A 27307-nucleotide genomic window follows, 5' to 3' on the forward strand; every position below is an offset into this window, starting at 1 on the left:
CAGGGTTCCAACTAGGTTTTATTTTAGTTTCCAATATTATCAGCAATGATACAGGAGGAATTCAGGCAAATACAACACCTTAAATACATTCGAGAGAACTCGCTGGGTCGAGCTCGCCTTGCGCTCCAGAAACGAACATGAAATAGAACAAGGTTAGCAGCATCTAGTTAAAGTGCCTCTGCCACACTTCCTTCAGAAATCATCTCCCCTTGGTGGTGTGAATTTAATTTTACTTATTGTGTAAGAAGCTCAAAATTTCATTTATCCCCCAGGGGCTACACTGAAAAAAAGTTTTTGATTTTTTTTTTTTCCTTCAAAAAAGAACACAAGATTCATAGGTTTGTGTGACACTGATTCTTCCCGACTCCCTGGGAGTGACCCTGTGGGCCCAGGCCTGGCAAAACACTCAGAACAACCTCACCACATGCCGACATTGACCCAAGTCCATCATTTTGTCCCTCAAAGTGACTGAGGGGCTGAAGGACAAGCAAGGACATGGAAAAGACATCAGCCGTGTGGTCACCCACCAACTCCTTTTCCTCATTGCACCAACTACATGGGCAATGGCTGGATGGACCAGCAGGACAAGGCTTCCCTTGCCAAGCCTTGCCCTGGGCTTCACCGTGCAGGTTTGTTGGGATGTCTCTGAACTGCTCTTGCATTAACACCTTGGTGACAGGACCCTTCCCCACTTTAACCAGTAATAACCTCAAAACTCAAGGGCAGGGAACATTTCTCAAAATCAAGGTGAAACCTGTGTGTCAGGAAAGCTCTGAGGGACAGGGAGAGTGGAGGAAGGATGCTGGGTCTCCCGCGCTATCTTGTGGCCAACTGCAGAGTCACAGGCACAGGAAACAGGCCAGAGGGTAGGTGGGTGGCTTGGGGCAAGGCAGGGGATGCAACCAAGCTAATGGGGTAGGGCTCTCAGGCTCAGGAGCTTCTCAGAACAAGGTCAGCGGAGGCCCCTGTTCTGTACCAGCTACATTCCCCAGCCTCCTGGGCAGGGCCTTTTCTTGTCAGTTGCCACCAAGGCCCCACCTCCCACCATCCTGTAACCACCTGGACCAAACCAGCTCCCATCAATAATAAATAAACTATGCAGGCCAAGGACCAAATCCAAAGTGAGGAACGCCATCCCAAGAAGAGAGGCAAGTCCCTCCTCCTTGTGGTGATGGCCACCTGCTCTGACAGCGTCACCGTCACCAGCGTCAGACCCCTCCACACTCCCTCTCTGAGTTCCCCCCATCCCCCACTGGCTCTGTAGTGCTGCCCTGCCTTCAGCCTCAGTCTATAGCCCAGGGCTGCCAAGAGTGGCCACCAACACATCTGAAAGGCTTGCAAGTGGACAAAGCACTGAAGCCAAATGACCAAATGACATAAGCCCCAAGTCCTTCTGGGACACTCGGGCTTCCAGGAGCATTTCCAATGCTTCTGGGAAGGAATTCCAGTCACTCTCAATGTGGCCTCTCTCTGCAGGATAGCTGGGATGCAAGGAGGGCAGGTGGCACGAGCTGGAGGAGGTGGGTGCTTGCCTGATGCCCCCAAAGGCTTCAGTCATCCTGCAAGACTGACACCCGAGAACTTATCAAGCAAATGATTTTCGTTAAGTGAACCTGATGGAGCAGAGAAGGGCCGGGCTGTGACTCCAGATGCCATGCAGTCTGGTCATCATTAAAATCTCCTGTAGGGGTCAGAGCCAGGGGACCTTCCTGCAGCAGCAGGTCAGGGGAGGGGACATAACTAGTGCTGAAGGGCTCAAAACGGTACGAGACAGTGGATACGTTCACTCTCTCGGGTGGCCAGGGACCGGAGCTGACGTGCCTAGGGAGCCACCATGCCAAGGGTGGTGACAGCGCCTTCCCCACGAGGACCCTGCTCCAACCGCCCACTATCTGCTGGGCTGCAGGTACTGGTGCGTGAACATGTTGAGCTCGCTGTCCAACCAACCAGCTTTATTCCTGCAAAGACATAGTCATTTTTAACAATGGCAATTGTGGACAGGTAACAGTGACACTAGCCACATGCAATGACAAGTGACTGGCAGCCTCATTTAATCCTCCAATCCCTTATCAACCCCCCAGTACAGAGGAGGAAAGGGGGCCCAGAGAGGGATATGACTTGCCAAGATCCCCAGTGACGGAGCGGAGTCAGGCTTTTCTGCCTCTCAGGCCCCATGTTTGCTGTGCGGCCCAGGGCAAGTCCCTGAGCTGCTAGAGTCAGCGTGTCTGCTAATGAGCAAGAAGATGGGGCACTATCTGTGGCCCTTTGCAGCGACCCTGTCCTTGGCTTTGAAAAGCAGCAGAGTGCGCCCCCCTCCTGCACTCCAGAGAGGAGCATGTCCCTGGGAAATGACGTCCCGGGGTGGTAGATGGAGAGGCACATGTCTACACAGCAAGGGAAAGTCCGCCATCAGTGAGGGGGCCTGAGCTGAAACCCTTTGAAGTGCCACCCCTTTGGCTCTGCCGCCCCGCAGGCCTCTGATGTCAAGGGCGAGGGCAGGAAGTACAGGGTCCCTGTGTGCTGATGTTATCATGGGCCGCACCAGCCAAGGACTGACGCAGGGCACGTTCCTCCTCAGCTGTGGCTTCTGTGAGCTCCTACTCCTACTTCACAGATGAAAACAGTGAGACACAGGGAAGCTGAGTGCTGGGCCAGAAGCTAGGACCCCTGGTTCCTCTGACTGATGCTCCTTCCGGAAAACTGCTAATGGGAGCTCTGCCTTTCAGTGAAGCACCTGGAAATCTGGGTTCCAATCCTGCCCCTGTGGGTGAACGTGGTAGCACACCCCTTTCCTGGGCTCAGAAACCCTGACCACACACGGGTGGCGGTCTAGCGTGTGCATGGAAAATCAGCACCCAGCATGGAGGCTGCTACCACCATGCACACCTGGGCCCTGCTTCGCCCCACCATTTCCTGTGGGAGCCCAGACCAGGACTAACCTCTACAGGCAGTGTCCTGCTTAGAAATAGAGCTACCAACACATGCCCGAGGGCACAGTGGCGGCTTCATGAAACAGCAGCCATGAAGTGCTGAGGTGCCGCAGTGCCCACAGGTGCCCAGAAATGGCCATCACATGGTCCCCTTCAACTTCCTTCCTAGGTGGTCACCATGTCCTGCCCCAACTGCAGGTGCCTCAAAGGCAGTGATGCTGTCTTGAGCCTGGCACTCAGCAGCGCCTGACAGACATCTAACATGTGTGGCTAAGGTCCCTCCAGAGAGGTCTGTGTCCCTGAGAGACAGCAGCAGAGCCCCAGGGTCCCACCTTACCTGAGCAATTTGGCTTTGCTCTGAAGTGAATCGAGAACTTCAATTTTCTTGTTCATGGCAGCAATTTCCTGCTCCAGGTTCTCCCGGGTGACATCAACTTGCTGGCACAAATGAGCAAAGGTCCCAGACAGCTCCCTGAGGGAGAAAGGTGAGGTCACTGGGCATGCAGCTGTCAGGCAGGACGCCACTGGTGGCCAGGCCACTCCAGGTGGGCTGCCACTGGGCCTGCCCCTACCCTGCCGTCTCAGTTCAGTGGAGTCTTTCCTAGCTTCTGTTGAAATGTGACCGACCCTAACACCAAGCCCCTTGTTATCGCCATGGCCAGGAGAAGTGGCAGCACAGAGCAGAGGTCATGGTTTGGGCAAGAGCGCTGGGATTCAGAGCCTGGCTCTGCCGCTAATCAGCCAAGTGGCCTAGAACAAGGGACTATTCTTCAAATGTTTCCTTATTTTGAAAAAGGAGACATCGATAATGTTATCTACCTCAAAGATTAGAAAAGTAAACAAAAAGTTAGGTGCAAAATGACCAGCAAAAGGTTTGCCACACAGCAAGAGAGGAGGACGCAGGCACGCCCATCCCCTACCAGCCCAGGGCAGGCAGCAGGTCCCAACCCCAAGTTGCCGCGAATAGGCTGCCATCTAGGATTTCAAAGCTACACCCCAGTCACCTCCCCAGGACAACCTTGACAAGAGACGTGTCCTCCCTCTTCCCTCTTCTTCCTTCCTTGGGAGACCAGAGACCTATGCCCTAGACCTCTGTCCCTACCCTGGCCTGAGCTGGCACTGCCCGGCTAAAGACCCAGGGTCCATGACACTCAACCCACCAGAAGGAAGACTGGGCTGACCCACCCGGAGCAGAGTCCTCCCCAGGCCCCTGGGACGGCTTACTGCTGAACTTGGTGGCTGCAGTTGGAGCCCGTGTAGCTGATGATGAGCTGCAGCTTCTCACTGGCGTACTCAACAAACTGGCGCTTGAAGGCGCGCTCCTTGGCCTTGGTGGTCCACGTCAGGCGCTCATAGACGTAGAGGAGGCCATACAGCCCGAAAGAGAGGGCAATCAGTCTCCAGCCCACTGCCTTCCACACCTGCAGGGGCACATGGTCACCCAGGGCAGAGCCCCTTTGACCCCAGCCCCTGTCCTTTTGGGCCCAGACTCCCAGGAATGCCCAAAGAGCCCCAGTCAAGGAGCCTAGTGTCACACAAGGAAGCTCCCCCCCTTTTTTTTCTTTTTTTATCAGGGATTGACCTCAGGGGCACTCAGCCACTGAGCCACATCCCCAGCCCTATTTCTACTTAGAGACAGGGTCTCACTGAGTTGCTTAGCACCTCGCTAAATTGCTGAGGCTGGCTTTGAACTCACGATCCTCCTGCCTCAGCCTCATGAGCTGCTGGGATTACAGGCGTGTGCCACTGTGCCCAATGGAAGCTTTATTTTTTTTACATGTTGATGAACCTTTATTTTATTATTTATATTATATGTGGTGCTGAGAATTGAACCCAGTGCCTCACACATGCTAGGCAAGCACTCCACCACAGAGCCAGAATCACAGCCCCTGGAAGCCTTCTTTTAATGGCTCCTTTGACCCCACTGAGGCCAAGAGGGCAAGGACTCTCTCCAGTTGAGAGGGAAACAGTGTTGGCCACAACAAGACTCACATAGGGTGGACCAGAGCCCAGATCTAAGCAGGCAGATTATTTTCCCCCCAGTGCTAGGGATTGAACCTGTGGCCCCCTACAAGCTAGGCAAGCACTCTACCACTATTGAGCAGAAGCCTTAAGGATAAATACTGATGTGTTTTGTTTTTTTTTTTTCCTTTTTTGGTAGCAGGGATTGAACCCAGGGTGCTTAACCACTGAGCCATATCCCCCATCCTTTTTGTATATTTTATGTAGAGACAGGGTCTTGCTGAGTTGCGTTAGGATCTTGCTAAGTTGCTGAGGCTGGCTTTGAACTTGCAATCCCTCTGCCTCAGCTCCCAAGCTGCTGCCCCACTGCAGCTGGCTTGCGTAACAGCTCACTGTGGTGACACTGATAAGCAGGGCTGTGTGCAGCACCTGGGCAGATGGCTTCATTGGGACTGATGTGCAACGGTGCGGCTGAAGGCCATGAGGCTGCATCAAGGAGCTGGGGGCAGCCGGACAGTGAGGCTCCTGTGGCCCGCCGTCCCTGCTGGGCGGACCCAGGCCATTCCCCTTATACAGTTTCCTCTTTCACCAAAGAGGCCTATGGTCTGTGTCCACTTAGCAGGTTATTTGGATGGACAAGACTGCCAGGTATCAACGTTTCAGCTTGTGACCCTCCTGCCACACTCATCACCATCTTGAGAAAGGAACCAGAGCACCTGCCGCCTGCAGTCCCAGGGAAGGGGCTCTGCTGTGTCCCGCCTGTCCTACATTTGAGGAAAGCAATTTCTGACAGTGTTCATGACAGGCACCCTCTGCCACCACTGTCAAATGTCCAGGAAGGAACCTGCCAGAGCATCAAGAAAATCTCAGGTGTAAATGATTCCAGCAGCAGTGTGTCTACATTCAAGATGTGGAGAAGCCCAGCTACTTTGGAGTGGAAAGGAAGGGGCCACAAAACCAGGAGGAGGAGAGAATCAGCACCAGGTCCAACATGGCTTCTTTCCATCTCAAGCCCTTCCAAGTTCCCACCTGCTAATGAGGAACCCTTTTTTTCAAGCCTAGTTCTCTAGAGCCCAGGTTTTCAATGCCTCGGGTCACTCCCCTACTCACTGTGTGACCCAGGCCTTGCAGTCAGATGGGGCATGGCTCAAATCCCAGCTGTATTAAGCCACTGCGGATTTTCCTCATCTGGGAAGTGGGAATGGTGCCAGCTAAACACCTGATTACTGAGTGAGGCTTAAAGAGGCCAGTAACATATGTTGAAGGGCTCAGGCCCCAGCTCCCATAGAAAGCACTCAGCTCACTGTGAAGCGAGGACCAGTACAGAGGCCACTTCCAGCACAAAGCTCCTCAGGCCCTGCCCTCAGGCCCCTCATCCCACTCCAAGAAGACTCATCACTGACCACTCCTCCAACAACGAGAATGCCCATGGAAGTCCTGGACGTCAGCGAGGCCAAACCCGTGACCATGGAGACCATGAGCTCCTCTTGGGTGAGCGAGCCCTGTGGCAGGGGGGGCATGCTGGGGTTGGCAGGCGTCAGAGGGACGGGACGCTGAACCTGAGGAAAGAGATGGCAAAGAGTGAGAAGAATGTGACAGGCCTCACATTCAAAAGCCTCAGTGACCCTCAAGGCTAGAGGAGCTGGGACAGGGACACAGAGAACAGTTCTTCAACTTCCAAGAGGCAAAAAGAGGGGAAATGAGCTCTGCACCTCACAGAGGAGGCTTTACGCCTCCTGATGGCCCTGGCGAGTTCAGCACCAGAGGCCGCCGGACGGGAGCAGCAGCTATGCCGGCCCGCAGCAGCCGTTTCCAAAGTGTGGGGCGTGAATGGAAAGCCAGGATGCACAGGCTCTGGGTGGGGATTAAAGGCTACATTTTACGATGGCAGTATAGATGACTATGTGAAAAGTCACCTCCTCTTGGTAGTTACCTACTTGTTTTAATGTGAATTTTAAAAAAATCATCTTAGCATTTGAAATTAGGACAAGGCCGGGTTGGTCTGTGGCAGTAGTGTTAACTGCGGTGTCCCAGGGGTGGGACACACTGCCATAGCTGACAGCCTGGGGGACACCTGGGGTAGGGAATTTGCTTGCCTGGTCACTGTAGCCCACCAAGGCCCGCCGGCTATTCTTGGGGCCCAGGAACCTGTTCACCAGCATGGTCCACCCAAGAGAAAAGTGGAACTCAATGTCCTCCTGAAAGTCAGCACACAGCTTGTCACAGTTCAAGTCGTAGCTGAGGGAGAAGCACTGGCGAGGGACCAACATGTCTATCTGACTCCGCACAGACACAGGAAGGAGGGGCTTCAAGCCATCTGTCAGGAACACAAACACACAGGGAGAAAGCACATCAGCTGGGACTGTGCCACCCAGTGCCAAGCCCCAGGGACCAAGGCCACACCAGTGAAGGCTGCTCAGCAGTCCCTCCCAGGACTCGTCCACACCCAGGATGAGTCAGCCTGGGGGAATACCTCACCATGACAAATGGGCCATCTCTCACTGTGTAACTGAAGGCTCCAAACCTGTTACCCCCATGCCTCATGTGGGTTATGGGAGCAGGCCAAATTGTTGCATATGGCAATCCTATCTGGTAACTCAGGGCAGTTCCTAGGTCTAGGAGCAGAGTGAGTTAACTCACAGCGCACACCAGGAGTGTACAGGTACCAAGTGAATCATCATCAAAGGTGGCAGAGAAGGAAAGGCCATTATTTCTCCACGTTGGCCTGATTCCTAGGCAGCCCCAGAACCCCAGCCCCAAGCTCCTCTGGGGCACTAACCTATCATGTCCTGCTGCATGGTCTGCAGGGAGCTGGTGATGGCCGTGGAGCAGCGGTCGGACATGTTGCGGCCCAGCCCTTCCTCTATGTGGCGGTGCAGCTCCTGCAGCAGGAGAGGGAGGTTAAGAGAAGAGGCATCCCAGTCAGAGTTCCTTCTGGGAGGCCAAAGAACAAGGAGACCCTGAGTCTGGTCACCCAGGCTCACCATGAAAGCCAAGGAGGTGAGGCAGCCCAGCTCCTGTGACCCTGCTTCCTTCCATTTTGCTGCAGACCAGCTAGAGCTGAACTGCCGTCAGCGTGGCACTCACCCCCCACCAAAGAGAATCCAGGGGGCCCCGGCCAGAGTACCGCTGCTTCATGACTCACATTCTTATAGACCTTGAGGACCACTGGAGAGGGGTGGAAATCCATCTGGTACTCGTCCACCAGCACAGAGAGGCGCCTGATCTCCTCGGCCATCGCAGTCGACACCTACAGCAGAGGAAGCGCACTGCTGAGCACCAGGGAGCATTGCGGTCCCTTAGCCTCAGAGTCTCGCAAACAGTTTCCCCTCCCAGCAGCATCTTGGCTCATCTACAATCTGAGAAGCAGATCAATCAATCGCCCATCAGGCATGGAAGACACCTAGAGGAGGAGTCACACAGTGGACAACGGAACCCCAGGGAAGCTCCATACCCTTAACTTCCTCCTGGAAAGCTGAGAAGCCCCTGAGATGACAAGATGAATTGACAAGGCACCTTAAGGCAGAGCAGCTGCACCTCTAGGAATCAGTCCTAGAAAGACTTATACCCTGGATTCCACTGAAATCTCCCCCAAGTGCCTCCTCCTCAAGTCTCACCTGCCTTTCAACCTCCTCGGTAATCTGCTTAATTCGAAGTTTATAGTCCTGGGCCAGGAGCTCCAGCTGCTTGTCGATGAATCTCAGCCGGTCTTGCCGCTCCTCCCGCATTTCCAGGCAGTAAACACTACAAGCAAAGAGCACCAGTCAGAAGGCCATGTGCTGCAAGGCGGGGGTATGAGGGCCCCTGGGAGGCAGCATGGGCTACCCGCCATCCTGCCCGGGCAGGTTTCACGCACACACAGAGGCACGAACTTCCCCCCAGGCAAGAGGGAGTCAACCACGTGCTCCCCATCTTCCATTTATTAGAGAGATGTTGACAAAGAGGGGAAGACTAAAGGGGGTTTAGAAAAGGTGTTGCCGAGTAATGTGGAAAAAGTGCTGAGCTCACTGGTAAGCAGGGAAATGAAATTAAAAAGAGGTACTACACTCCACCAGATGCCTAGGAAAAACAGCATGGAGCTGCGGGGAGAGCTGCGGAAGTGGGAGTTGCCACAGGCAGTGGTGGGGGGACACTGGGGAAATAGCCGCTCACTCAGGAGAGCAACAAAGCCAAGCTGAGTAAAAACGAAAACACACCCACCCTGTGGCAGAGCAGCTGCACCTCTAGGAATCGGTCCTAGAAAGACTTAGGAAAGCGAGCAAGCACGCACAGGCACGCGGCCCTGCGGCAGAAATTGCAAGGGCATAAGGAAAGTGAAGCCTAAAAAAATCAACCCAGGAAAATGAGGTATATCCACAGTGGAACTCCCTATGGCGATCAGCACTCAGGAACTCGCACAAGCTCCGACAAGGATGAGGGGACACAACGCTGCCTGGAAGGAGCAAGGCGCAGCAGAGGCACAGGCACACCAGCACATGGGCAGCCACCCATCTGTCCTGTGAGACTGATGCAGAGAGCCCTGTCTGGTAGGCCCCAGAGCCTCTACCACTGAGCTACACCCAGCCTGTTTAGTTTTTGAGACAGGGCCTGGCTGAGTTGCTGAGGCTGGCCTGGACCTTGTGGTCCTCCTGCCTCAGTCTTGTGAGTTGCTAGGCTCATAGGCATGAGCCACCACACCCAGCTAAAAAGTAGTTTGTAAACAAGTGAGGGCACTACAGATTCATAACTGTGGAGCCCCTGAGGAGTGGAAAGGGTCAAAGATCAAAGGGTACTTAACACCCTTTTCCATTTTACCATAAATCAACAATGTTAACTCTGTGGCAGGAGCAAGGTGTTTTTATATTATTCTCTGTGCTTTTTTTTTTTTTAAAGTAATTTAAAAGTTTTTTAAAAATGAGTTCAGGCTGGATGCAACTTATGAGGCTGTACACAACCTAGTGAGACCCTGACTTAAAATAAAAAATGAAAAGGGCTGGGGTGTGGCTCAGTGGTTGAGCCCCCTAGTTCCTAGTTGGTTTTGGAACCAACTAGTTCCTAGTTCCTTTGGTTTTGGAACCAATCCCTGGTTCCAAAAAGAAAAAAAAAGTTCAGGCACTGAGACTGGTTACAGTACCAGGCAGGACAACAGCCGAGACCCCCACCACAGGGGACGGCCCTGCACAAGCCAGGAGGCGCAATCAGACACTCAGAGGCCCGCCTCACCAGGCTTGAAGGGATCTGGCAGGAACCCAGAGCCAGCCTGCCATCAGGGACCCGGGTGGGACGGAGCGCCACCGCTCCTTCCTCAGTGCCCTCTCTGCCTGCCTGTGCTCCTGGGCTCTCACCGCTGCTCCTGAGCCGCGATGTGCAGGGAGTCCATGATGAAGCGAACTGCCTCCGCAATCTGCTTAGCCCGGACTGTGTGCTGCTCAAATTTCGTCTTCACTGCAGACTGGGAGATGCACTCCTGGAACAAAAGAAGCCCAAGGGAGGTGGGGGCCACCTAGGGTCTACAACACCAGGGAACATCCCAGGAGAGCTCAGGAGAATCACCAGAAACCAGGATCAGAGGACTTACCTCAAATCTTCTCTCAAAATTCTGAAACTCAAACATCCTCACTTGAAAGCCTTCTGCAAGAGCGCCCCCTAGGAGAATTGCACTGCATTAGTGAGGAAACGCTTTTAGAGCAGGAGAAAGGGGGAACCCAGGGGCCACAACTACGACCACACAGGACACTGGCTGGACAGCAAGGTCTTCTCCCACAGGCTCTTCTCACCAACCCAACCCCAGAGTGACTGCCACCTACTGACTTGCTGCAAGACCCGCCACCTTGAACACAGCTGCATTACCTCCTTCTGGCATGCCCTGGGCCTTCTGGATCCGGGCGTTGAGCACCTCCTTGGCAGACACAAAGAAGATGCGGTCCCCAGCCTGGGCTCGATCCACCACGCCCAGCTCATCCACCAGGAAGCTGGTGCAGCGCTCCATGTGCTGCCGCCGCACCTGGACCCCAAGCAGAGGGGCATATGTGACCATGGTGGGCTGCAGGTGAGCCCCTCCGGATGGTGCCCACAGTCCCCACTGCCTTTTTTTAAAATAGGCAATATGTTCACATGACTCTCAAAAGGTACAAACTCTCAAAAGGTACAAACACAAACAGTGAAAATCACCCCATCTCTGCTCTCCAGCCACCACACTTTCCAGAACCAAAAGTCATCGTGGGAGTGTCTTGGGGTATGGCCTCACAAGGACACTTCATGTGTACAAGCAGAAACACTTAGAAAGGCCCCAAATTGCCTCTTGTCAGACTCTATCTAGTGTCACACTTTGGTACCCCAGAAGAAAGGAACTAGGAGGTCAAGAACCTAAACCCGGTTCTCCGCCCTGACCAGCTGAGACTTCCCAGGGCCTCGTTCATACAGTGAGTGGACCACTAGAAAAGCCCTCCCAGCGCTGATGTCCTAGGGCTCCAGGGATAAGTAGGGCTGGGGAAGTGGCTCAGCGGTAGGACACTTGCCTACGGTGCACAGGGCCCGTTTCCATCCCCAGCACCACAAAATAAATAACAGCCTCTCGTAGACACGTGTAGGGCACTCCTAACAGGTATCCTCCCCGCAATACTTACTATACCTGTCCCACAGGGGGAGGTTGGATTACTGCCCTGCATCAGCCAAAATCTGGACTCCCATCTGCTGACTGCAGGCTCCACAAAGGAAATCCAAAACCACCAATCTATTGCCCTTTCTTTCATTTCACACATAAAGTTAAGAGTTGTGAGCTGTCAGCAGAACCCATCACTCTCTCCTTTATTAAAGCTCCTCTCCTGGATGTCGGATATCTTCCTAAGGCTGTGCCTGTTCCACATTTACTATGTGTGTGTGTGTGTGTGTGTGTGTGTGTGTGTTTTAAAGATTTTATTTTAGTTGTAGATGGACACAATACCTTTATTTTTATGTGGTGCTAAGGACTGAACCCAGTGCCTTCCACACACAAGGTGAGATCTCTACCACTGAGCTAACCCAGCCCGTGTGTTTTAATGAACCCAAATGAGCAAACACGGCCCCAAGGACGCAGAGTTGGGGGGTGTCTTCAGACCTGGGGGAGAGCCACTCAACAAGGGTCATCTAAGAAAGTGAACAGGAGAGGGGAAAGGAGCTTTCAATGCCATCAGAAGATACCAAGGGAACACCGGGCAATCATTGGTGAGAAATTAATTCAGGGAAGCCATTATATCTGGTGCATGAGGTGGCCAGGGTAGACAAAGCTCCCACAGAGTTCTACCCCCTGAGAGCCAAGAGGTACCAACCTCCTCCATGTACTCCGGCTCTGAGGCAGACGCATCCCATCGGTTGTTCAGGATGAAGATATTGGGGCGGGAGAGACGCTCGCTGACCTTGTGGAAGAACTGCTTCTCCTAGACAAGGGGGTGAGCCTCAGAGGGAGGAGCTGTGCCAAACCAAGGCCCCACCAGCCACCTGCCCAGCCAGGACCGTGGAGAAGGCAAAGGAGGGTTACCGTCTGCATCAGGGTGGACTCTGAGTTGGCCACCAACACAAACACGTCAGCATCCAGACAAAATTTGTCAATCCAGCTGTCCAGCTCTGTGGTGACATCAATCCCAGGGCTAAAGGTGACAAGGGTAAACCAACATGGTCGGCCACAGAGCACAAGCCCTGTTCTTCCTGCTGTGAACAAATCTGGGACTTGTGAGGCAGCCTCCAGAGAAGAGAAAGCCAGGGACGGGAGGAAGAAGGTCTGGCCTTCTTGGGGGAACTTTCACTTCCCACTTCATGTCGTTCCAGATTGCCTGGAAATGTCTTTTTAGCACACACATCTGTCACACTTATAAAAATGTAATGGCTATGGGGGGCACAATGGCACACACCTGTAATCCCAGTGGCTCAGGAGGCTGAGACAGGAGGATCACAAGTTCAAAGTCAGCCTCAGTGAGGCAGTAAGCAACGCAGGGAAACCTTCTCTCTAAATAAATACAAACTAAGGCTGGGATGTGGCTCAGTGGTCAAGTGCCAAAAAAAAAGTAATGACTTATGATTTTACTCTAGGGATAGATATTAAAGTGAATTTTTATATCTATGAGAGTCCAGGTAAGTGCAGCAATGCTATATTTCCTGGTACAGTTTTGGAACCTGTCCATAGCTAGGGCAAAGGTGTCAAGAAGAATGAAGCACCCCAACTCCACCACACACACTCGCCCACACACACCCCAGTACTGGGCTGGATTGAGGGCCTTCCCCACTTTTGAGCTCTCCACCCATCTGCTGAACAGGACATGTGCAGGGCACTGATACCAGTGGATATGACAGTCCAGCTCTGGAGGAGAGCCAAGAGGCAGGACTAGCTGAGCCTCTGAAAGGCAGCAGTGCTTGAGCAGAGCAAAGACTACTAGGGCCTTGGGCCTGGGTCATGCAAAAAAGGAAACCAGGACCTCCAGCTCCTCCCCTCTTACCTGTCCATGAGCACAAGGTCATCCTTCAGAAGTGGGCACTTGGAGTTGGGCCACATCACACTCACCAGGCTGCCAGCGTTCAGCTGCTCATCCTGATGGAGGGCGTGAGCCAGCTGGTTCACAGTCTGACGGTGGAAGAGGAAAGAAAGATGAGGCCAAGGAAGAGTCCAGGCCCACTTTCGGTGCCAGAGCCTGGGAGGGCCGCCCATGGGCTGCTCCTTTTCCTCATTTCACACATAAAGTTGAAAGCTGGGAGCCACCTGTGAGAACCGCCTCCTCTCCTCTCTCTAAGCCTTTTTCCTGACAGCTGCCTAGCTGCATGCGCTGCGCATGGATTAATGCTTTATGAATCACAGTGAGCACCTGGCCCCGAGTGAGAATGCAGCTGCCACTCAGAAGAATCAAAGTGCGACAACTCCATATGGGTGTGGAAATCCCACAGCCACCCAGGAAGCTCTCACTGGGGTACCCCAGGAGGGGCGGCCTCACTCCCCTCCTGCCCAGTGCAGTGAGCCCTGGTGAGGGCCGGGCGTGCAGGGTGGCTGCTTGGCGCTCTCTCCACCTTCCCGTCTTCCCACCCTCTCCAGTGCCTGCTCTCTCCTCTGAAACAGGGTTTCCCATCTTCACCACTGGGAGGCGTGGTTCTCTTCTGGGAAGTGGCGCCAGCCTGTCACATGGATGGGCTGGTTGGGCCAGCCTTGCCTCAGCAGTGCACCCACCTTGACGCTCCTCTTCTCCTCTGAGCCCTCCGTGAGCAGGAAGGCCTCGTGGCCATCTGTGCCCTCCACCCGCAGGAAGCAATTGGTGGTATGGCCAATCCCAGAGGGCAGAACCTTGTCCCAGAGCATGGCATTGATCACGGTGCTCTTCCCATTACTCGTCCTAGGAGGCAATAAAGGCTATCAGTGAAGCCCAGAGAAGCCACAGGTTTGGTTTTCACATGCAGTTATTGAGCAGGAGGTCTGGGGACTTGTTCTCTGCAATGCCACCGACGCCCAGGTAGCACCAAGAGAGGCAGAGAGGATCCTAGGGTTTGTTGAAATAGGCAAGGCCCCTTGGCTAGAGCCTGTGCCGTGCCCCAGTTCATCACTTGAGATGTGCAAGGGGCTTGTGCCACATGCTGCCTCCCCCCAGGCAACCTGCCCTTGGATAATAACCCAGCTCCGATCAGGAAGTAGCTCTGCAGCCCTGGGGCTGGGGATGTGGCTCAAGTGGTAGCCCGCTCGCCTGGCATGCGAGCGGCCCGGGGTTCGATCCTCAGCACCACATACAAACAAAGATGTTGTGTCCATCGAAAACTAAAAAATAAATATTAAAATTCTCAAAAAAAAAAAAAAAAAAAAAAAAAAGAAGTAGCTCAGCAGCCCTGATGGAGACGCCCTTCTCTAAACACAAGGCACTCCCACTTGACACCATAGCCTCTGTCTCAGGGCCGTCTTCCTTGGTCTAAATGAGCTTGACCAAAGATCCCCATCACCAGAGACATCACAGACTTGTTTTCCACGTGGGCCTGTTTGGCTGTTTTCCCACCATGCTCCTCCTCCCACGAGGCTCCACCTCTCCATCCCAGCTGTGAGTGCCCGGCTGCAGGGGAGACTCCTTCATCTTTCCACCTTTCCCACCCACTTCCAAATTCTGCTTAAGGTGGCTCTCCTCAGTGTCTTTTCCACTCTGGGTATCACAGCTCCCCAAATGCTACACACACTCACGCTCATTCAGAGCAGAGCAGAGGCTTCCCAGCCACATCACATACCTCAGAGCCACATGGGCCTTCCTGCATGCAGCAAGACCAGCACTGCTCCTGGTCAAAGGGAGGTGAGGATGAAGGACTGGGAGGCCAGGAGAGCTGGGGGCTGCACCAAGGCCACTGGGCCTATTCCCTCAGCTACCACCGTGTGCCTGGTATCCAATATGCCTTGGGGTCTTTCCACAGTATTGGATTTTGATTTTTTTTAAAAGTGTCTCCTAGATTCCACAGTGTAATAAGAAGCTGAAAATAAAACTCTTGTAATAGAAGAAAAGCTTCATGGCACTGAATTTGACAATTATTGCTTAGATATAACATCAAAAATACAGACAAAAAAATATAAATAGATAAATTAAACTACAATGAAATAGTAGTTTATTTGCACCAAAGGATACAATCAACAGAGTAGGTGTGGAATGGAAAAAAATATTTTACCAATACAGAGTGTTCCTCAAAGGTCCTTCAGCTCAATAACAAGTGAAGAGCTTGAATGGAATTTCTCCAAAGAAGATACACAAATGGCCAGTAAGTGCATGAAGACGCTCAACACCATCCCTCATTAGAGAAATGCTTATCACACCCACAATGGAGGGACTAGGGAGGGGCTGGGGAGAGTGTTTGCGCAGCATGCATGAGCCCTGGGTTCAATCCTCAGCACCAAAACCCAAAAAACTCCAAACTCACAATGGGAGGAAGGCACACTGGCAGGCCTGCAGTCCCAGCACCAAGGAAGGAGGATTACTAAGGTCCCCGAGTTCAAGACTAGCCTAAGCAATACAGCAGGCCCCATCTCAAACACAGCAAAACCCACAATGCAATATTACTTCACACGTGGTGATCGAAAACCAGAACAGGGCAGGGGTGGGTGTCTATGTGTGTGAGCTCATGAGCATCCCAGCTACACTGGAGCCTAAGGAGGAGGATCACAAAGTTCAAGGCCAATCAAGTGAAATCATGTTTCAAAATAAAAAATAAAAAGAGCTAATGATGTAGTTCAGTGGTAGAGCACCCGGGGTTCTACCCTCAGCTGTGGGCGGGATAGTGTTGGCAAAAATTAGAGAAACCTGGTCCTTGAGCTCTGCTCTACGGGTGTAAATGTGCCATGGCACAGTCGCTCCTGCAGTACAGTGGTTCTCCAGAACAGGAAAAATACAATAACTAGGGCTGGGGTGGTAGCTCAGTGGCAGAGCGCTTGCCTAGCACGTGTGAGGCACTGGCTTTAATCCTCAGCACCACATAACAATAAATAAGTAAAATAAAGGTATGTGTCCAACTACAACTAAAGAAAATTTTTTTAAAAATACAATTGCCATATGGCCCAGCAATTCCCTTTCTATGTATACCTAAAAGAACTGAGAACAGGGACTAGATAACACCCATGTTCAAGGCGGCGTCACTCATCACGGCCAAAAGGTGGAAGCAGCCCAGGAGTGCACGGACAGACAAGCGCATAAACAAAGCTCGGTCTGCACACAGGGAGGGAGAGCAGCAACCTCGGACAGGAAGGAAATTCTGACACAACTACAACGTGGAAAATTCTGAGGACACTATGCTAAGTTAGATGAAGGAATCACCAAAAGACAAGTACTGTGCTATACCATTTACATGAGGTACCTAGAATAGTCAAATTCTTATTTTTTTGGTATGGGGGATTTAACCCATGGGTGCCTAATACTGAGCTACATCCCTGGCCCTTTTTATTTATTTTTTATTTTGAGACAGTCTCACTCAGTTCCTGAGGCTGGCCTTGAACTTTTGGTCCTCCTGCCTCAGCCTCCCAAGTCACTAGGATTACAGGTGTACATCATCTTGCCTGGCTGATATATTTCATTTTGAGACAGGGTCTCTCTAGGTTGCTTAGGGCATTGATAAGTTGCTGAGGCCAGTGACTACAGTTGTGCACCATCATTGAACTCAGTGCCTCTTGCATGCCAGGCGAGCGCTCTACCACTGAGCCCCAGCCCAGCCCCACTAGAGTTTCAATATTTAGGGTACACCTTCTCTTGCATCAATCTCATACAAAGGCAGGGCACAGACAGAATAATTCTTTTTTTTTTTTTTTTTAGAAAGAGAGAGAGAGAGAATTCTAATATTTATTTATTTATTTTTTTTAGTTTTCGGCAGACACAACATCTTTGTTTGTGTGTGGTGCTGAGGATCGAACCCAGGCTGCACGCATGCCAGGCGAGCGCGCTACCGCTTAAGCCACATCCCCAGCCCCAAATAGTTCAATTCTTAAAGATAGAAAATAGAATGGAGGCTGCTGGGAGAGAGGGAGAATGAGAACTTACTGTTTAGTGGGGAAAATTTCAGTTCTGTAAGATGAAAACATTCTGAATACTGGTTGTACGATAATATGAACACACTCACTCCTGAATATACACTTAGAAATGGTTAATTTAGGGGTTAGGGACATAGCTCAGTGAGAGAGCTCATGCCTAGTGTGCAAGAGGCCCTGGATTCACTCTCCTGTACCACCCCGCACAAAAAGGTGCATTTTACTTTATAAATATTTTACAAATAAAATAAGGAAAGCTAGGCATGGTGGCACACACCTGTAATCTCAGCAACTCAGGAGGCCAGAGCACGGGGATCACAAGTTAGAGGTAAGCCTCAGCAACTTAGCAAAACTATGTCTCAAAAACTATAGCCAGGAGCAGTGGTGCATGCCTATAATCCCAGTGGCTTGGGAGGCTGAGGCAGGAGGGTGGTGAGCTCAAGACCAACATCAGCAATTTGGCTAGGCTCTGTCTCTAAATAAAAGATAAGAGTTGGGGATGTGGCTCAATGGGTAAACGCCCCTGGGTTCAATCCCTAGAACCAAAAATAAAAAAGTAAAAATCAGAAGAGTGATGCGGGTAGGGATGTAGCCCAGGGGTAGAGTGCTCACCCAGCACACAGGAGGCCTAGGTTCCATCCCCAGCACTGGGGGGAGAGAGAGAGAGAGAGAGAGTAATGAACTCAGGACTGCCCTCCACTCCCTGCCTGGGCACACGGAGGGCCTTCCTCCCTCCCTCAGTCCCCATCACCTCCTCTTCCCATCCAGGAAGCTGTGAAGGCTTCAAAGACTCACCTGCCAAAAAAAGCCACTTTCATATGCCGCCGGGCCAGCACCTCGCTGATGCCCCTCACTTTGGATAGATAGCCTTTGACATCCAGAACCTGCTCTTCTGTCGTAACGGGGTCCAGTTCTGCATTCCTGTAGGTGTCTGGAGCGGGGATGAAAATGGGCCACAGCATGGGCAGGAGCTCACGGCACAGGCGGGAAAGGCCAGCGAGCAGCTGTGCTCACCAGGACTTCCAGCCCACCTTGATGGCACCCTACTGTGGCTCTGCCGGGTGGCAGCTAAGAATATAGGTGGGAGCAAGACCGCCCAGGTGCCCACACCAGTCCTGCCTGCCTCCTAGCTCTGTACCATAGGCACACAAGCCAACAGCCAAACCTGCTTCATGAGACTACTGTGAGGATCAAGTGAATCAAAGAGCCGAGAGGGCACTGGTGGGCACCTGAATACTGCTGCGCCTGGGCCCCCAAATCTCTCCCCTGGCACCAGGCTGAGGCACCTGTATCAGGCACCGAGTGCATGTGGCCTCATTCGGTCCTCCTTACTTACATGGCAGAGTGGGGATCTAAACTTGACCCTGGTGTCTGGGCTCTTACCCACTCCGTCACTGTGCAAGGTTCTTCTGAGTGGTCCTGCTGGCCCCTCCAGCCTGGTCTCTTGCCGCCCCACTGCCTCTCACTCCACCTCACTATCTCCCAAACACCAGCCTCTTAACCCCTCTGGGCTCTGCGGGCACTGCCCAACCCCCTGCCACACTCTGATGAACTGATGAACTTGGAACTCCCTGGCCTGTTCCTACTGGGTCTTGCGTGCAGCTTAGATGGCATAGCCCCCAGGAAACTTCCCCTGGGCACACACTCCAGCCTGAGTGGGTCCCCTTTTCCATACCCGCAGCACCCTGGATTCTCTCCTCTCACGCTTAACTTCTCTACAGTGCAGCTGGGGGATGACCTGTCTGTCCATCTACTACAGGAGGCTGACCTGTCTGAGTCTGTGTCCTGCAGGTGCTTACATGCTGGCTGAGCGAGCGGGTACCTAGATCACAGGACTGCTTTTCCTAGTGGCCTCCACAGGCAGAGGCTAGCAGATCATCCCAGAATCAAACAACTGAGCAAGATCCTGGCCCATCCCATCCAGCACCTGCACAAGGAGGCACTTCATGGCTGGAGAGGACATGGCGTTTGGCCCCTTGGCAAATCCCACAAACCACCAAGCTGACAGGCCCCTGCCCTGACCACTCTCAAAACATCCAGAGCATGACAAGTGACATGTTAGAGCCTGTACAGTGAGTCTGCCTTACAGTTAATGCCACCAAAGAAAGTGACCAAGTCAACAACCCCACCCCATTCACCAGTCACCACCCCTCAAGTTCCTCCCTTATATGGGCATGTGAAATGGCCTTCACAATGCCCCTCGAGCACATGGCTACACAAAAGCAATAGCCAGGAGGCTGCCAGGCCGTTGTCAGTGCCCTGGGTGCCCTCCCCACCCAGAGCAATGGCAACCGGGATCGCTCCAGGCCGTCTACTTTCACAAAAAGGGAAATAAAGCACTTGTCACATAAACACCCCCCTGAAGCACATATGTGCCCCCAGAATCGACTGAGTGCTCCAGAAGAATAGCAGCTTTGACAGCGCAGGTCAGGCATAGTAGAGTTGCTGCCAAATGGAAAGGTGGTGAGCTGGACTCACTCCACCCTCCAATTACACACCTTTAAGCCAGGCACGGTGGAGCACGCCTGTGATCCCAGGGACTGAGGCAGGACGATCATAAGTTCAAAGCCAGCCTCAGCAGTTAAGTGTCCCTGGATTCAATCCCCAGTACCAAAAAAAAAAAAAAAAACTTTTAAAATTCAGGTTTTTAAGTTATTATTACTATACTTTTTTGTGGTGATAGGGATCAAACCCAGGGCCACAGGGCCATACGGCTGTTTGGCAAGTACTCTACTCCATGCTACATCCCCAGTCCTAGAGTTTTCTTTTTGTTTTTTAGCTATAGTTGGACACAATGCCTTTATTTAGTTTTTATGTGGTGCTGAGGATTGAACTCAGTGCCTCATGCATGCCAGGTGAGCGCTCCACCACCGAGCCCCAGCCCAGCCCCGCTAGAGTTTGAATATTTAGGGAGCACCTTCTCTTGCATCAGTCTTACTCAAAGGGCAGGGCACAGACAAGCTGATGAAAATGGACACAGTCCCGTTTTTTTTGTGGAAGCCTCACATAGGAGCTTGGTGTGGAAAACAAGAGAAGCCAAGTGACTCAGTTGAAGAAAGGCAAGATGGGGAAAAGGCGGCCCACCTGAGCCAGGGGTGAGCCCTGTGGATCTCCACTAGATTCCTTGGGTTCCAAAAATGCCTGGTCTCACCTGAGTCTGTCATTCTCAAATGAGAAAACCAAGGGCAGCTAAGACTCAGCTACTAGGTTTTCAGACGATCCCTGGACCTGCAGCCATGGTGCCCTTCTAGACACAGAGTCTGAGACATTAGTGGCCAGAGTGGGCATCAGACCAAATGGGGCTCCAGGAACCAGTCCTTCTCTGCCGGTAGAGCAGGAACTAGAAGCAGGGCCAAATTAGTAACTAGTAGAAAAGGCAGAGGTAATAGGAGCTCCCTATTCACAGTCCTGTCACCAGACTAAAAATACGAGAGGGCACACTGTCTGGGATAACCAACACCTGGCAGTGCTTGGCACTACAGCAGCCAGTACTGGCCAGGAAGAACACACGAGTTGACCACAAGCTGCTCAGTGACTCCCAAGGCAGGGATAATTCTCAAGCCTCAACCGACTTGCATTTTAGATAAATGAAACAAAACATGCAGAATTCTTAAATCAATTCTTAAATGACAGTTCACACATCTTCCTGGAGCCCTATTCCACAGGATTCCAAGAGCAGAGCATGGAGGAGGGTGACGATCCCCCTGGCATGAGTTCCTCAAAAGCAGGGCTGCACTTCCTCACTCCCAAATCCTGCTAACCATCTCAATGGACCAAAGGGAGCCTGATGAGCAGGTGACAGTTTTACCTTCAAGGAAGGTGGCACTCTCCTGGATATAGGCCCCCAGCTGTTCAAAGATGCCATTGATCTTCTTCTTGGCAGTGACAAAGTGCTTGAGCGGGGAAGCATTCACCTCAGCCATGTGTCTCTTATCCTTCTTGACTGCGACGATGGAGTTGCATCGAGAGAAAAGCAGGGACATTGCGCTGTAAGACAAGACCGTGTGAGTGAGCCCAGGAACAGCCACCTGGGACAGTCAGCTGTGGGCACAGCATGGGGTAAGAGGAGAGCCAGGACCAGTTCTGAGTTCTATGAAGAATACAGGGCAACCAGCAGGGTGTGGTGGCACAAGCCTGTAATCCCAGTGGCTCGGGAGGCTGGGGCAGGAGGATCATGAGTTCAAAGCCAGCTTCAGCAAAAAGTGAGGCCCTAAGCAACTCACTGAGACCCTGTCTCTAAATAAAATACAAAATAGGGCTGGGGATGTGGCTCAGTGGTCAAGGGCCCCTGAGTTCAATACCTGGTACCCCTCCCAAAATGGAATTCGGGGCAACCAGCATACATTCAAGAGATGGCAAGACGAGAACCAGCACATCAGAGTAGGAAGAGGGCCCCCAAGACACAGGCCAGTCTCCTGACCCGCTGCATGGGCACTCAGACACCTGGAGCCTTAGCCCTGAGTTCAAGCCCACTGCTGGCCATTCTTCGCCTGCTGAGCAGCTGACAAGTACCTCAGAGAGCGATGGGGTGAAACTCTGAGTGACATTAGAAGCCCTCCTCCAAGTCTAAGGAAGAAAAGTGCAACAGAAATCTGATTCATCTCCTATACTCTAACACCTAAGAAAAAGCGTCAGCAAAGTGCTGCTCAAAGTCAGTGATGTCCACTCCCACCCCACCCCCTGCCACTCTGCTGTCCAGGAGCCTGGTGGCCCTAATTCCTAACAGGATTTGTCTGTTTGCTGGAGGGATGGAAACAAAGAGGAGTGATCCTCAAGTAAGAAATACCTACTTCTAAAACTTATTTTAGAAAACATCTATTGGTCTCCTAGTCTAACACATGTATGCTACAGAACATTTGGAAACCAAAGAAAAAACCATATAACTACCATTTTGTGATTGGCGCTGTTAACACAGGTGCGTTAACAGCCTGTTTCTGGGTGGCGCTCTCCTGCTTCCCTCAATCACACGCATCTTTGTAGACTTTTTTTCTTCCCTTCACAGCAATAATATGTGACTTGACTCCAAAGACCTAGAGGTCTTGGCTAAGGTCAAGAGGTGAATATTCCAGAGAAGGTAGCTCCCAGGCATGGCTGGGAACCCTGCCCCCAAAAGTGGAGCCTGCCAGGTCTTCCTGAGGGTCCTCACACAGAGCCACTGCCCCACAGAGCCCTCCCATCCTGAGGTCAAAGGTAAAGGCCCCTCCCTGGAAGAGGCAGTGTGTGAACTGTGTGTGCCCGACTGTAGCACTCTATTCCCAGCCACCCTCCTGGCAGCCCAGCCGGATTTGAGTTTCTAGTTGGAATATGAGACAGGTACTCAGGGAAGAGCACATACAAGAAACTCCCAAGTAGTGCCAAAGGGTGCCGAGCAGAGAAGCAGAAGAAACATCCAGAAAAAAGCACCCAAAGATGAATGCTAAAGCTGGCTCCCAAGAACTAATGATCCCAGCCAGGCACACACCTGTAATCCCAGCAGCTTGGGAGGCTGAAACTGAAGGATTGCAAGTTTAAGGCCAGCCTCAGCAACTTAGTGAGGCCAGAAGCAACTTAGTGAGTCCCTATCTCAAAATAAAAAATAAAGGGACTGGGGATGTGGTTCAGTTCAATTCCCAGTATCACGCCCCTCCCCGCAAAAGTACTAACCATCCCAAAGGTTAGGCAGGACACACAGACACCACAGGGAGACAGGAATCCACGTGTGTTGCTCAAATATACAATTTCTTTGCAGCGTCACAGATTCCTTGGGAGGAAACTACTGTTTCCCTTCCTCCTCCATGACACTACAGACACAGCTTTCTTCTTCTTCTTTTTTTTTTTGGAGGGGGGGAACCAGGGATTGAGCGCAGGGGTGCTCAACCACCGAGCCACACTCCAGCCCTTTTATATTTTTCATTTTGAGACAGGGTCTTGCTAAGTTGCTTATGGCCTCACTATGTTGCTGAGGCTGGCTTTGAATTTGTGATCCTCTTGCCTCAGCCCCTCAAACTGCTGGGACTACAGGTGTGCGCCACTGTACCTGGCCTGGTTTTTTTCTTTATTAAAAAAGACAGTGGAGTCCGGTGAGGTGGTGCCCACCTGTAATCCCAGCTTGGGAGACTGAGGCAGGAGGCTCATGAGTTCAAAGCCATCTCAGCAACTTAGCGAGGCCCTAAGCAACTCATTGAGACCCTGTCTCTAAATAAAGTACAAAACAGGGCTGGGGATGTGGCTCAGTGCTTGAGAGCCCCTGAGTTCAATCCCTGGTAACCGTCCCCCCCCCAAATAAAAGACAGTGGAGTCCTGAGAAAGAGAACTAAAAACAAAGTGACTCTCCAGCTCCTTCAAATAGAAAAGGAGAGCACACTGTAATCAGGGGGCATGGGCAGGCAGGTAAGGAGCAAAGCCAGCCACAGAGAAGAGAACAGGGTCTGGGATGGGGCATGATGTAGCGATGCAGATGACTCTGAAATCAGGTAACAGCTGGGTGCAAACCCTGCTGGTTCCCTCTCGGGCCATAAAAGCAACTCACTTCATTTCAGAACCTTGGACTCTTTGTGTGTACAAGTAAGACACCACATCAACCCTGAGAAGACTAAAGACGATGACATGAGAAATTGGTGGCACACAGTGAGAGCTCAAAGGAAGCTCTTTTTGTTTAAAGCAAAAGTAATAAACTCTACCAGCAAGATATAAGGCTCTCCCCACGAACACCCAGGTGTCAGGGAAGACAACCCCTCTCCCTACCATGGCTATCAAGCAAACAGATCAGCTGGAGAGGTCGGTTCTTCAGGCCCCAGAAGTGACTGGCTTGCAGGAAGCCAGTTCCCTGATCACAGCTGAGCTTTTAGAAGCAGGTGCTTTTAAGTCCTGGTCACGGTCTGTAAGCCCAAAGGGTATGAACCAAAAGCATTAGTGCTCAGTAAGTGAAAGATTGAAGGGAACGCACACCAGTCAAAGCTTAGTGGTTAAAGGTTATAGGTCTGCTGGAGTTCAGCTGGCCTAGAGGCTGCTGCCCTTGCCCACCTGCAGCGGCATGCCCCAAACCCTCCTAAAACTGCTGACTCCTTCATGCCGTCTGATTTCTCCAGCCCTCCTAATTCCCGAGCCAAGATTCCGCACTTAGTCCTCCTCTCTGTCTGGACTCTTTTTCTCACCATCCTGACATACTCCTGCTGTCCTCCATAGAGGACACACACCCTTATCTGACTTTTAGTTTTTAATCACCCTGTGTCCCCTAAGCTCCTAGAGAGCCCGTCTTTCACAGAGCAGCGAGTGACCTCTTTCCATTGCTATCTTCCTCCTGCACCACTGTCAGATACAGGATGAGTGAGTGAACAACCTCCCAGGGACCCCCCCTTAAACTTGCCATTTCTAGATACAAATGCACTTTTTTTCCTAAAAAGCAGTTTTTAGCTATCTATTTGGAGTTCCATGAGTCAAAAGAGTTGAACAAACCTTTCAGATTCTGAAATTGAATCCTTCCAAAAAGCAAACTGAACATAAATAAAGTTGCAAAATATGTGCACAAAAGCCAAGATAGAGATCCCACTGCCTCAGGGGTTTGTCTGCTGGCTCTATCCTCCCAGAGCAGAGAGAGCAGCTGGTTTCCTGTTCTGCCTCTGGAAAGCCCTGATAGTCCTATTTCACCACAGGGCTTGCTGCAGGCAATGCAGATGACTCTGAAATCAGGTAACAGCTGGGTGCAAACCCTGCTGGTTCCCTCTCGGGCCATAAAAGCAACTCACTTCATTTCAGAACCTTGTCACCTAAGCATAGCTGAGCCAGAGGGCCCAATTCCAGTGTCAATTACACACTCCAGGTTTTTGTGACAGCCTCAAAGTGATCTTGAGTTTATGGTTTCAGACAGTTTACAGCACTACTTCTTAAAGTATGGTCCACAGAACTCTACTTGTACCTAATGTTCCATGTAAAAAGGGTTCCATGCTAGAATCAGTTTGTACCACACCACACGCCACCACCCCTCTCCACTGGCACACATGAACACAGTAAAGGCCTTAGCAAGGAAGACCAGTTTAAATGCAATTTAAGTATATTGATCAGCATTGCACAAATTTCTTTTTCAGTCAAGAAACTCTTCTTTGTTAACAGCCTTCAAAATTCTGAGGATCACACTTTAGGGAAAGGTTCATTTATCCTGGTAGTCTAATTCCACCCCCCTAGAAGTGCTAGAGGCACAACAGATATTTATCTAAGACTGGAAACAAACCCAACTCTGAATGGAAACTGCTATTAGCACTTCAAGGTGATCAAAAGCTTTGCCTCTACCTAGGCCCTAGGCTATTAGTTGAGGAGTATTAGATATCTGGGGTGGAAGCAAGGCAGTAGCAAAATTCACTGCAAGGTGTGTTTGGATCCCAAGCACAGTCCCTGAATCCACACCACCTCCTTACCCAGTTTTATGTACAGCAACTCCTAGCAGGGGAAATAAAATGGATCCACGGATCGTCTGCTGGCACAACTGGAACAGAGGAGAAGCTGAGAAATTGAAACAAAAGAGTATACAGGGTAAAGGGAGCAGAGCAGACTCTTAGAAGAGCTGTGATAAGGAGCCAACCTCTGCTGGGCAGAGACGGGGAGAAGAATCAGCACAGTAGAGAAGAACAAACAAGGGAGAGAGAGACTACCCTCAGGGAGCCCAGGAGATCCCAGCCAGTTCCTGAACTGCCAACCTTTAAACAGGCCCAGCAAAATCCTCCACGAAGTAAAAAGGAGATATAATATTTTTGTTCAACACAGTTAGCAAAACACCATATAGATCTGAACAAGCAGGACCCCATCCCAGAAATTTGCCACTGCAGGGCCAGGGCAGGCACAGCATGCCCCTTCCCACTGAACCCTGATCCAGGGCACCAGAAGTCACAGGCACCACTTACTTTTTGGATGGTCAGAGACTTTTCACAGGGTGGGCATCATGGACATGGCTGGAGTCAAAAAAACGAAAATAATTTGGGTTCTCCTCTGTGCTGTCTCAGGTCAAGGTTGGCTATTGATTGTGTTGACTCCACCTGTCCCGACTTATTGGAAAGGAAAAGGGAGATGTCAACAGGTCACCAAAAGAGGAAAACAACTGATGTGCAAAACATGTCTAATCAGGTTTGAAAGCCAAACAGACTCATCCCTGAAGGAAGCTTACTCATTGAGGTACTGGGGAGCGGGGCTGTCATGTGAGCAAATGGCCCGGGGAAAATACAACACAGGTGCAGGTTGACCACACATGTGTTCAACCATGTGCACCAGGGAGGTGCCCTGCGGCCCGTAAGGCACATCCAGAGGGGGAGGGGAGGGAGCACAACCAGGACGAGGATTGGGCTTGAGGACAAACTGCCAACGAGAGTCGCGGGGCAGGGTGGTGGGGAAGAGCAGTGGAACTGACTGGAAATCAGTGGGTCCTGGCTGCTGTACGAGGCGGCTGCGGGAGGGCAGGGCAGACTGCCCGGCACTGACTCGGGGCACCTGTCAGGCGCTGAGCAAAAGAGGGCCAGATGAAAACCGAAAGGGCAGGGGTCTGGGGAGGCGGGGCGACGGGAGCGCCAGGGGACCCCACGGCCCTGCCCCGGGTCCCGCGCCCCACCGGCTCCTCGTAGGGCCGTGCGGGCCGGAGGCGAGGCCGCAGCGTGGGGACGACCGTCCGGCCGGATCCTGACCCCTGGGGGCCCCAGCGTCCCACCGGCCCAGGCCAGGCTGTTCTGGACTCTCCGGGCCGGGTCCGGCCGCTCCCACCACCCCGGCGCGCTCGCCCTCTCACCTTCACCTTCCCGGCCTCGCGGCGGCCATCATACCTACAACGTCACCAGCAGGCGCCACCCAGGGAGAGGCGGAGGGAGTGCGCGCGTCACCAGCCGTCGCGGGTTTGCCGCTCGGCCCGGATGAACCGGTGGACTTCGAGATCAGCCAGTTGTATTCTATTACTCCTAAGGTTCAGGGAACCCACGGCTGTGCGCAT

At 52.1% G+C, this 27307-nt stretch overlaps 1 protein-coding gene across 5 annotated transcripts; it reads right to left on the reverse strand.

Annotated features, from left to right (window-relative positions):
* On the reverse strand, nt 1–27306 carry Mfn2 (mitofusin 2). Of its 5 annotated transcripts, none has more exons than XM_076861277.1 (20): nt 27144–27306; nt 26238–26378; nt 25755–25839; nt 21173–21351; nt 18160–18295; nt 14059–14221; nt 13340–13464; nt 12388–12496; nt 12179–12286; nt 10722–10875; nt 10450–10517; nt 10217–10338; nt 8510–8636; nt 8038–8142; nt 7672–7774; nt 6989–7209; nt 6296–6451; nt 4155–4351; nt 3268–3402; nt 1–1958 (listed from the first exon to the last, which is right to left on the reverse strand). In XM_076861277.1, exons 4-20 carry the CDS (start codon nt 21345–21347, stop codon nt 1889–1891), a joined length of 2274 nt encoding a protein of 757 aa, XP_076717392.1. In that variant the 5' UTR covers nt 21348–21351; nt 25755–25839; nt 26238–26378; nt 27144–27306; the 3' UTR covers nt 1–1888. The 5 variants fall into 5 exon arrangements, with proteins under 5 accessions (XP_076717392.1, XP_076717390.1, XP_076717387.1 ...); XM_076861275.1 differs by having other exon boundaries at nt 25755–25822; nt 27110–27306; XM_076861272.1 differs by having other exon boundaries at nt 27110–27306.
* Between the last annotated feature and the right edge of the window lies 1 nt (nt 27307).

The sequence above is a fragment of the Callospermophilus lateralis genome, chromosome 7 (genome assembly GCF_048772815.1).
Source record: "Callospermophilus lateralis isolate mCalLat2 chromosome 7, mCalLat2.hap1, whole genome shotgun sequence".
NCBI lineage: Eukaryota > Metazoa > Chordata > Mammalia > Rodentia > Sciuridae > Callospermophilus > Callospermophilus lateralis.

Coding starts and splice junctions, on each gene's coding strand:
- Mfn2 (XM_076861277.1), bottom strand. CDS start 21,347: ATGTCCCTGCTTTTCTCTCGATGCAACTCCATCGTCGCAGTCAAGAAG. Junction 13,465..14,058: donor AGGAGAAGAGGAGCGTCAAG/GTGGGTGCACTG, acceptor TTCCACCGTCAG/ACTGTGAACCAGCTGGCTCA. Junction 12,497..13,339: donor GACCTTGTGCTCATGGACAG/GTAAGAGGGGAG, acceptor TGTCACCTTTAG/CCCTGGGATTGATGTCACCA.